The sequence below is a fragment of the Amborella trichopoda genome, chromosome 10 (assembly GCF_054954075.1).
Source record: "Amborella trichopoda isolate Santa Cruz 75 chromosome 10, AtrichopodaSantaCruz75HAP2 v2.0, whole genome shotgun sequence".
NCBI lineage: Eukaryota > Viridiplantae > Streptophyta > Magnoliopsida > Amborellales > Amborellaceae > Amborella > Amborella trichopoda.
In genome coordinates this window covers 37,956,674-37,967,531 of record NC_142345.1, presented here as the reverse complement: position 1 = coordinate 37,967,531, position 10,858 = coordinate 37,956,674, and the positions used below count along the sequence as shown (strand labels likewise).

Here is a 10,858-nt window from a genome sequence, read left to right as displayed (position 1 = left end):
AATTCAGTTTTAAAATTTTAAATTTTATAATTAGGTTGATCATAAATTATGAAGCTATCATAATATTTTCGATACCAAAACTACCTCTTTCGACAAAAATTAAAGGTGCCTCTTGTGAAAACAAAAATATATATTGTCTACCCAGTTAATATGGAAGGTCTACATTATAATTAGTATATATAAGAAGGATAGGTATAATATTTTGTATTTTATGGTAAATTTGGGAGAAGTATCTACGCAACGCCTATGGGCGAAATGCTACAGTGATTTCGCCTATAGGCCAATCGCCGTCTGAAAAAATTGGACGGCGTGCGTTTTTCGACCGTTACGGACATAGCATGTCCATGACGATTCTGGTCGGATTTGATGCTATCCAAAATTAGCCACATAAAGAAATCCTATATTATGTGGGATTGAGATATTCTTATATTACGTAGGATTGAGGTTGAGATTGATATTGATAAGTTTTTTAAAGGAAATATAAATCCTATAGAATTAGAACTTTTGAATATATCACTTAGTTTTTTGAGATATGTATAACATCAATAGAAAGTTTTTTATTTAGTATGGATTCCTAATCTTATATATATATATATATATATATATATATATATATATATGTGAGATGAAAGTGTAGAGAATTTGTGTGTCTTATTTGGGTTACCATATGAGAAAGGTAGTTCTTCTAGAAAGAGAAGGGGGCAAGGCCTCGTATACATAAAATGCAAAGTTTTCTCTTAGAGAGAATAGAGCTTCCTAAGGAAGGTTTCTTCTTAGAGAGAGAGGGTTTCCTCTTAGAGAGAAGAGAGCTTCCTATTGATAAAAATATTGCGATGATGTCTCTTGTAGACTCATTGAAATTGAGAGGCTTGTTTCTGGAGATTGAGATGCTTGTTTCTTGTAGAGAAACAGGTAGAGATTTTGGGTTGTTTCCCCCTTTCAGTTAGAGAGAAAGTCAGCTTATCGTTGGATTTGCTCGACTTGGGTTTTTATCGAGATTTAAAGAGGTAACTCTTTATTTCAAAATCTTTGTTGTAATTTTTATTGGTATAGTGAATTTCAATTTGCCATGCTCGTGGATATAGCCATTCTGGGGCGAACCACGGAAATATTTGTGTTCTTGTGTATGTGTTTCATGCTCTATTTCTCGTACTTTATTTACCAAAAAATTAACACGTCGGGTTTATAGCTTCCGTACACAATAGTACCGTCATAAACATACTAGGTCTGTGGCAGTAAAAAATTCATGCAGAACCGCAACGGATGGCACACACTGTTCGTTACATGCCCGTTCAATAAACTGCCATAAACATAGTAAGTCTGTGGCGGTGGTGAAACACTATAGCATTTCACCTATAGGCACTTTTTAGATTTTTTCAAATTTGGGTATATTATAGGTATGTGATTTGTTTTTATTAATGTCATTTGTATTTGTCAATATTAAAAAAATTTGTTTGTATATTCCTATTAATCAATGAACACATGAGTCTCTTTAAAGAAACGGAAGACTTTTTCGCACGGCTCACTCGTGGACATTCATACAAACTATATTTGACAGTCCGAAAAGTCTGGTAATCTGAGCGCCAGATTTTGAAGTTGGGTGATGGGAGCACTAGATTTTAACTTTTGAGCATCTCGTGGTATATTTTACAAGTGCATCTGCAACATGATTAGCTTATGGTTAATTGTCTAAATACAATCACAAGCTTCCAATGACGATTGCAGATATAATCTCATTTTACGATCTGGTGAATGAATCTAAGTTGAATCGATCAAGAAAGCTCCATCTCTTTCCTCCAATTTGATAGATTATAGAGAAGTGACACATTTCTATCTACCAATTTGGTCAGATGTCTATTTTAAGTGATTCACTCCCTCCCTCTCTCTCTCTATTTTTCTCTCTCTCTCTTTCTCTCTCTCTCTCTCTCTAGGCAATAAGAGTCCATAATCTTGGAACATTTGACCTTTTCCAAACTTTTTAAGCACCGGCGGGGTTGGTATTCATTATGTAACCCCCCCACCAGCTCCCATTGATTATGCAAAGCCTTGATTAAGACATCCACAATCAATTAACACAATTCTCTCTCTCTCTCTCTCTTCTTTCTCTCTCCTCTCTTACTTCCATTAACAAGTGACCTAACAGCTACTCAACAGCTTTTTTATATTGGTACCCATGTGGATCACAAATCAAAACAAAACTCATCAATATTTAGTTTCTCTCTCATATGAGTTTTTCTCACTCCTGTGTTTTCTCTCTCTTAAATTAGCACTCGAACTGCAAAGAGAAATCAGGGAAACCATGAAAAACAGATGAAGGAAGAAGAAGACTACAAATCTCTGATTTTACATTAAGACAGTCCGCAAAAATAATAAAGCTAAAAATGGGAGAAAAGAAAACACATACCAGATAAAGGTATGCTGCATAAAATTTGATCTATAGACACATTTATCTAATATCTAAATCTGAAACAATCCATCACTGTAATTTCACTTACAGTTTAAATAATCCTCCTATCCTTTCTTCTGAACTCGAACATTTATCTTTCTTCGACCATTGCCAAATCTTCGACACTGAGAAGCTCTCGAACTTTCCGGCATTGCTGAGCTTCTTCGCTTCTAGGTCGCAATTTCGACTCTCTAGATTGGCTGGAATTCTCATCTTTTTTGCAGGAGTGACTGCAACTCTAAGATCATTTGTCCCCAAAACATACTGGAAAGACCCCATTGAATAACATCGCCTCGCATCCATGCTGCAGCTACCACTACTCCCACTTTCTCTCTCTAGAACCCCACTGCTGCTCCCACTTTCTCTCTCTAGAACCCCACTGCTATTCCCACTTTCTCTCTCTAACGCCCCATTGTTGTTCAAGCTCCTGAACTTTCCTAGCTTTACCGGAAAAACTCTTTGCTCTGGAACATCAACAATCTCTTCTCTTTCTACCCTTTGCTCACTCTCTCTCTCTACCCCAATTTCCACTTGCTTTTGAAATCCCTGATCACCTCCACTGTCACCACCTGCAACCACTTCCTCTAAACCGTTCTCTCTTTCTCTAGAAACCCCAATTTCGTCCCCGAAAGAAGGAATGAAAACTCCATGGAAATCAGAGGAGATGCTCCCCCTACAAAGTGGGCATGTAGAGTGAGAGAGTAACCATGTATCGATGCAGTCCAGATGGAAAGCATGGCTACAATTTGGGAGCAATCGAAGCTTATCTTCGCTCCCGAACTCGCATAAGCACACTGCACAATCGAATGGGGGCTCTGTTTCTGAACCCATTATTGCTTTATAAATGAAAACTGGTAATGCATCAATGAAAGCTTGATCAACACCTGAATCATGGAGATTAAAGAGTTGTTGCAATTGACCTTGAAAAGTATTTGCAGAGTCTGAGAGCTCTGGTTCTCTTGGGGATGGAGATTGGGGCCTAAGAAGAAATCGAACGAGGAGGTGGAGCAAGCCAGAGATGAAGAAAACCACTGCTAAAATTACTATAATGAAGAGAACAGCAGGGCTTATTTTGCTGGTTGATTGTTCTTTTTGGAAGTTATAAGGAGATGGGTTCAACTGGTTTTGGTGGAGGAAGCCATGAAAGACCTCTGGTTGAGGAGGTGGGCTAGGAGGGATGAAGCTTGAGATTAAGCTTCGCTTGCTTTCTGAGAAAACCCAACTCATTTCTCTGCAAACTTTTCACCACTGTTTCAGATATTTCTTGGATAATCAGCCATTAATGCAGCACCCCAAGTTGTTATATAAAACACGTCAGTTTTTCTCCGCAAAAATTCGATTTTTTTCGCTCCTATGATCAGAGATTTCACTGCAAATCCGCCAGTAGTAAAGCTCCAAGCTGTTCTTACAATACCCAATTCATTCTCTGCAAAAAAGGTCACACTGGTCGTTCCCGTTCAAAGCGTCCCGTGCAAATCCGCCATTAATGAAGCCCCGAGTTGCTCTTACGAAACTCAACTGATTTCTCTGCAAACAAGTAAGATTGGTCCCCTCTGTTCACAGATTCCTCTGCAAATACGCCACTAACGGAGCTCAGGTTCTCCACAATGCAGTCCTCGCCTATGTTTCAGTGATTCCTATGCAAATCTGCCATTAAAGAAGCTCGGAGTAGCTGTCAGAGAACAAGCTCGCAATGAAGAAGGCCCCCTTCAATGAAGCTCAGGGCTGCACTTCACAGGTAGTTTCTTTTGCAAATTCCACCATTAATGGAGATTCACTGTTATTGCAGGAAAAAGAGCGGAGATATCAAGGCTAATGAGTGTAAGTTTGAAGAAACCCTAAAAGTCAAGCCTTGGGGTTTTATGTTTAAATGCTTGCCATGTGACACATTTACAATCTAAATTGCATAGTGTTTACCGTGGAATCACAGGTATAAAGATAAAGGAAAGCTCGGTAAAAAGATGTATGGAAAAGGAAAAAGCGAAAAAAAATTATTCTTTTAGAATTATTCTTTTGAATTTTAAAATCAACTTTTTAAAATGTTAGATGATGAACAAATCAACAAATCAACAAATCTTTAGATGGAAAAATCCTCAAAACTTGAATCCAACAACAATTTTTTATAAAATAAAATGCATTTTCTCTCTCATCCATAAATTCATTTTTTAGTTTATTTTTCAATTTTTTGTTATTTCACAATCTTCTTTACCATCAAATTCGTATTATTAAATTACACGCCACGGGGTAGAAATGGAAAAAAAAAATGTAAATATGGGAAAACAAAATAGAAATGTTAGAATCTATTAGGCATGGCCGTGGCACGTGCTTGTGCACGTGCGACACCTGAATTGGAGGGGATGGCAGGTCCATTTGCTGGAGGAAATTACATGATTATCCCCCAGGTGGATTGTTTAAGAGTATTTTGTGGCTGTAAAATTTTGGAATCCACATGAGAATTACTGTTACAAGTATTTAAAAGGAATAGATTTGGATTTCTAAACACTTAGATATGATTGTCTAAAAGTTTAGACAGTTTATATTAATATTAGGATATTTTTTCTTTGAAGAAAAATATCATTTAAGAGGTTGAAACCCCTTACAATATAGGTTAAATTATCCCCTATTAACATTGGGAAAGCTTTACCATAACATATAAAGTACACGCGACCCCTACTCTCAGGCATCAAATTTGAGTCGATGCTTGGGATGATTTGAGTCACAATATTATAAATAGGCTCTTGAACATTAAAATAATTAAAAATCAAATATATTTTTACGTGACATTGTGATACAAGCAATCATAACCATCCATTCAGATCGAGCGGTTGAATGTGTGCTTTTAAATTTCTATGCCAATCAAGTACTTCTCTAAAAGCATCATCATCACTATTTGAATCTTATCCCAACTATTTGGAGTCGACTACACGAACAAGTCATGCCATTCTACTCTTTATTCTCTTGGACTAACTTCTTTATCTGTGTTCGTCCACAATCACTTGATAATCATTACCTAATTATCACCACAATCGGGAGTCATTGCAGTGCGTCGCTTCTAGCGGAGCCAAAATTTCCAATCAAGCATCGTCCAAAATTTCCAAACTGCTCTTGTTCTATTATGGACAACCAAAGAGATTAGGGGTACTTTGGTAAATTTTCTCCCCAAGTGGTACTACTGTTATTCGATTTAGGCCTCTATGAGTGTAATGTTACCGAAGTACGTTTAATTTTTAAGGCTTCCCAACAACTAACATGGGCAATTGGAAAAAATAATGTCAACGTTTTTTGAGGAAGTATTATATACAAATTTAAAAGCAATACCCTGTAATTTGTAATCTTTGACCTTTTAGTGATATTGTGAGGTGTGTCAATCCTTCCTTTTGATATTTTTTCAAAAATTAAATTTTTTGTAATTGCCCTTATTCTATATTGGGATGAGAAACAATCAACTTAATTTCAGGAATTTGACTCCCAAGGATAAAAGGCCTACTCAAGAGTCTTCTTTTTATTTAAAATTTTGGAACCAACTTTAGTATGATCAGATGAGTATTTTAAAAAAAATAAAATTTTTTACTTTTAAATACTTTGATCCAATCGTCCAAAAAGTGGATGATCGTTGCTCAATCTAAGGATCCTATGAATTTTTCTCTTTGTTGAGGTTGTCTTTAAATTGAGGGGCTTATATCCCCGAAATATGGGGGACCCAATTATATACTATTAGAATACATTTGGCAATGGGGATAACCCCATGTACAAAAAGTGGGGATCTTGCAAAACCAGGATGGAAGGTGAAACTCCCAACTTCCATCGTGATTTTCTCGAGAAAACTAATGAATGTTTTAGCTCATGGTTCTAAAATGGTGTCATAATAGCTATTTGGACTTTGGATTGAAAAATTATGCCGGGTTATTTTTGGACAAGTTTGCCTTAATTTAATTGTCGGGGGCAAAAGTATCAAGTTCGGCTCCCATTTTAGTTAGAATGTCCAATTACATTAGAGTTAGGATTAAGAGATGTAAATAAAGTCTTCAAATAGAGGCCAAGTTAGGGTTTTGGTTCAAAGTTGAATCATTATTTCAGAAATTATGTTTCCTTGAACTCTATTGAAGTCTATATTGCCGTTGAAACTACACTTGTTTGCTTTCTTTATAATTTCCATTAATTCATTTTTTTTTTTTTTTAAACAAATTTTACAGCATCAACAATATATCCAACCACCACTATGCCTTCCACCAAACAACCGCCCCTCTATTGCAAGACCACCTCCTCCATAAAGTGACTGTCCGCGATCCTCTTCCATAAAGTGATTGGCCTCCCGGACAGGTTATCAAGCATAATTGTATATTATAAGGCTATTTATTTTTTGTACAAAGAGGTCACAAATGAGTTTTAGTTATTAAATGTGAAATTCAATAGATGAAAGTGTGCGTCAACATTCAAAAATTTTTGTTTTGGATATTGTGCTCAAACAATACACCCTCAACCACCCAATTTCAAAACTAATGGTCAATGACAATTGTGACCTCTTTATATAAAAATTAAACGGTCTCATTGTATACATTTCTTTATCAAACAAAGCATTTTTCAGCTCCAGGTCTCTAGATTTCTTAGTATTGAATACCCTAGGATCATTACTCAAATCAATTTCTTAGTATTGAATACCCTAGGATCATTACTCAAATCAATGGTCGGAGAGTTGCGACCAATTTATAGGAAAACCAAACGCCGGCATTGTTTATTTTTTTATAAGTTATGGTGTTTTATCATATATTATTTCTTACATCTTCTTTATGTTTACTACTTGGTTGTATGTTTTATGAGGGGGAAATTGTTTCCTTCGTTTTGTTTCTTTGGAATGGCTTGGATTCTTTGCCCCGCCCTACGATGGGAGATTGAGTGTGAGAAAGAGCGACTCGGGCAGGGTGTTCGGCCCAGGCTCAAGCCTAGTGCTTGGCCCGATTTTGAGTAATTCAGCCCGAGTTGGGTCGAGTATTGTAGCAAAAAAAACCCAAAAAATATGGAAATATGTTTAAAGTAAAATTAAACAAAATACATCTAAATGAGGTTAAAAAAGTCGTGAAAAATGAATTTTGAAATAAATCAATTTGTGACTAGGGGTATTTTGAAAATAATCTACAAAAGGAAAATGTTCATGGCCAAAACACTTTTCAATCTTTGCCAAAATGATATAAAACATAAAAAAATATATTACAAATAAATTTATTATTTTGTGGTTTTTATAAATTTTTTAGAATTTTTTTTTAAGATCCTTGTATTGGACATCCAACTCAGGGATACTCAGACTCTCCAGGGTGATGAGTGGGAGTTACTTGGACGTGCCCGAGCATTTGAGGAGATTAGGGCTCCAAACCTCATAAAGAATGAAAAAGGAAGAGGGAAAATATTTGATGGAAAAAGTTTATATAAGGTTGGAACCGTAAAATGTAGGCGTAAAGATACATCTCAAAAATCCATTGGAAAATGTTGTTTTAATGTTGAAAAACCCTTTAATTGATCTTTTTGACATCAACATGTATGAATATGGAAAAGAAAAAAAAAAGCCATTTTGAATCTTGGAAATAGTGCATCTTGCAACATATTATCTAGATCATCTATTTTTAGAATTTTTATATGTTCATAGATCTACTTGATTTTTAACCATTTTTGGAGTTTAAAAGTTTATAATTAGTGATGAAAATAGATTTTCAAATATTTACACCAAAATTACATATCATGCATATCATGATAAGTTTGGAGGTGCGCTTTAATTGGATTGTTTAAGGTTGCAACCTTATACAAACCACACCCATATTAGATCATGCATTTGAGAGCTTTGCTTTTGCAAATGATACATGCAATATAAAAAGATTTTGTCCTACTCTACTCCCTAGGGGTGCATACTGTAGCATTTTCCTTGCAGAGCATCTATGGTTTAGCTGATTCTGTGAGGTGGATATTCGCCTTAAGAGGTGGAGGTGGAGTTTCGAACAAATTAAGTACGGGTGAGGTTTGTATAGGGTCGAAGCTCTAGACAATCAAATTAGAGCTTACTTTCAAATAATGTCGAGAAATGTGGTTTTAATATTGAAAATCTTTGTGATATACTTAAAATATATTTTTATTTTTAATTATAAAATTTAAAGCTTAAAAAATAGCGTAGATCGAGCAGATCTATGAAAACTTGAAAATCTTGAAAATTGACAGTTCAAAAATGTGTTATAAGATGTACTATTTACAAAACTTGAAATCCATTTTTTTCTCATGTCCATCCATATTGAAGCCGAAATGATCAATTTGATGATATTTGAGCATCAAAACAACCTATTATAATGAAAATTTTGAGGTGCGTTCCAATTTGATTGTTTAGAGCCTCGGCTCTACATAAACTTTTCCCAATAAGAAAAGGATGCTCATTGGGGAGCATACTGTGGCACCTGCCCCTTTTGCTGCATCCTCCATTTATGGGCTTCGAGGAGATAAAGATAAGAGCGAAAATAAGATAATGGGGGTTGGGAATTCTAAAATCTTGGTAAAAAGTGAGATACAAATTCGGAGGAGAAAGAATATTGAGGTATAAATTCCAATTTTACTGTTACAAGGTCCATTGGTGATGGAAAACTAAAGACAAAAGCTTCAATATTTTTTTACAAGGTCCTATCAAAGCTTATTTAATAGGCCGGTGAAGGCAGAATAATGTACATATAAAACAACAATCTAATAAAACGTATGCTCAAATGTTTGTATGAACATTGGAAGAGAGAGAGAGAGAGAAGGAGATGAATGGTGAAGATCAATTAACAGCAGCACCAGTTCTAACATAGAGAGATGAATGGTGAAGATCCATTTACAAGAGCACCGGCTCTACCTTCGAAATTCACAATAGTAACTAATTTCACCATTTCCTACACAAGGCCTAGATTTCACACAAAAAGTAAAGTGGGCCTCGACATGACAATTATAGATATTTAAAAAATAACTTCCAACTTATATTATGTATTTTTGTAACATAATATTTGGATGGTTTATTTTCAAGTGTTAATGGTTTCAGATCTACATTAGTTTTAGAGCGTTAAATTTAAAAATAAGGGGCAAAAGTAGATTTTTAGGTCATCATAGACGTTTCTTGTTGATTGGCGTTTTGAGTTGTGGCTTAACTTTTTAAGGTTTTGTTAGGGTACTTTTGTATATGAAGTTTTTCTTTATTGCACTCGATAGTTTTGGATACTTAATATCTCTTACTCCACAACACAACATTTTTATTTAGGGGTATATTAGGAAATTAATAAAAAATAAAATACAATTTTTTAGATAGAAAAAAAATATTTATAAATTATAGTAGAAAATAACATTACCTAAATGAGGTATGACATCACCTATAGAGTATTAATTATTTTTTAATCACTATAGAATGTTATTAATTTTTTATAAAAATAACTATTCTACCCTTCCTAATGATAACAAATTTTTTTATTTGAAATGTTTTATATTAGAAAGCTTTTTATATTATAAAACAAATATAATGGGTGAGTACATTTAGGAAACATTCTATGCATAATAGTACCCAAACAAAACCAGAGGCTTGTTTGGATGGACGACTATACCGGATTTGTACTGTTGTTTTCGTCTACTTGCCTAGGGACATTACTGCAAATTATTTGTGCCCATCGATGTTAGAACCCACGTGTGGAGAAAACACTGCCAAATAGCCACCACAAATGCAGACACAGGTCTAAAGGTGGATTCAATTAAATAAGGGTGTGGTTTGTATAAGACCAGGACCATAAACAATCAAAATAGGGCGCATCTTTAAATAGTGCTAAAATATGTTATTTTGTAATTAGAAATTTTTATGATGGCTTGAAAAATTGTTTTCATATTTAATTATAACATTTAAAGTTAAAAAAAGAAGTAAATCTAGCAGATTTATGAACACTTGAAAATCTTGAAAATTGATGGTCTAGATAATACATTATATGATGTACTATTTCCATGACTTGAAATCTATTTTTTCTCATGTCCATACATCTTGAGGTGGAGATGATCGAATTGAGCATTTTTAATATTGAAACAACATTTTCTAATGAATTTTTGTGGTGTGTTTTAATTTGATTGTTTAGGGCTTCAACCTTACATAAACTTTCTTTTATTAAATAAATAAGATTGCCATGGCATAATACCACTTCCCCTACGAGATTGACACTTGGGGATCAGGAAGCGGTTTCTTTTTTAGAAAATTGTTTCATGTGGGCTGGATTGCATCTATATATGCGGTCCAAAAAGTGTCAAGCATCCATCTTGAACATGGATGCAGGTGTTTCATCTAAAAACATTGAAAACTAACTGCCTAAATGTTTTTTTACTAGTATTATTATTTTTAGTTTTTAAAATTTATTTATTTTTTTATATTCATATTCT

At 34.5% G+C, this 10,858-nt stretch overlaps 1 protein-coding gene across 1 annotated transcript; it reads right to left on the bottom strand.

Annotated features, from left to right (window-relative positions):
* Positions 1–2,325: 2,325 nt before the first annotated feature.
* Positions 2,326–4,704, bottom strand: LOC18427539 (RING/U-box superfamily protein). Its single transcript, XM_006836588.4, has one exon. The coding sequence runs from the start codon at positions 3,671–3,673 to the stop codon at positions 2,492–2,494; it is 1,182 nt and encodes a 393-aa protein (XP_006836651.1). The 5' UTR covers positions 3,674–4,704; the 3' UTR covers positions 2,326–2,491.
* Positions 4,705–10,858: the final 6,154 nt, after the last annotated feature.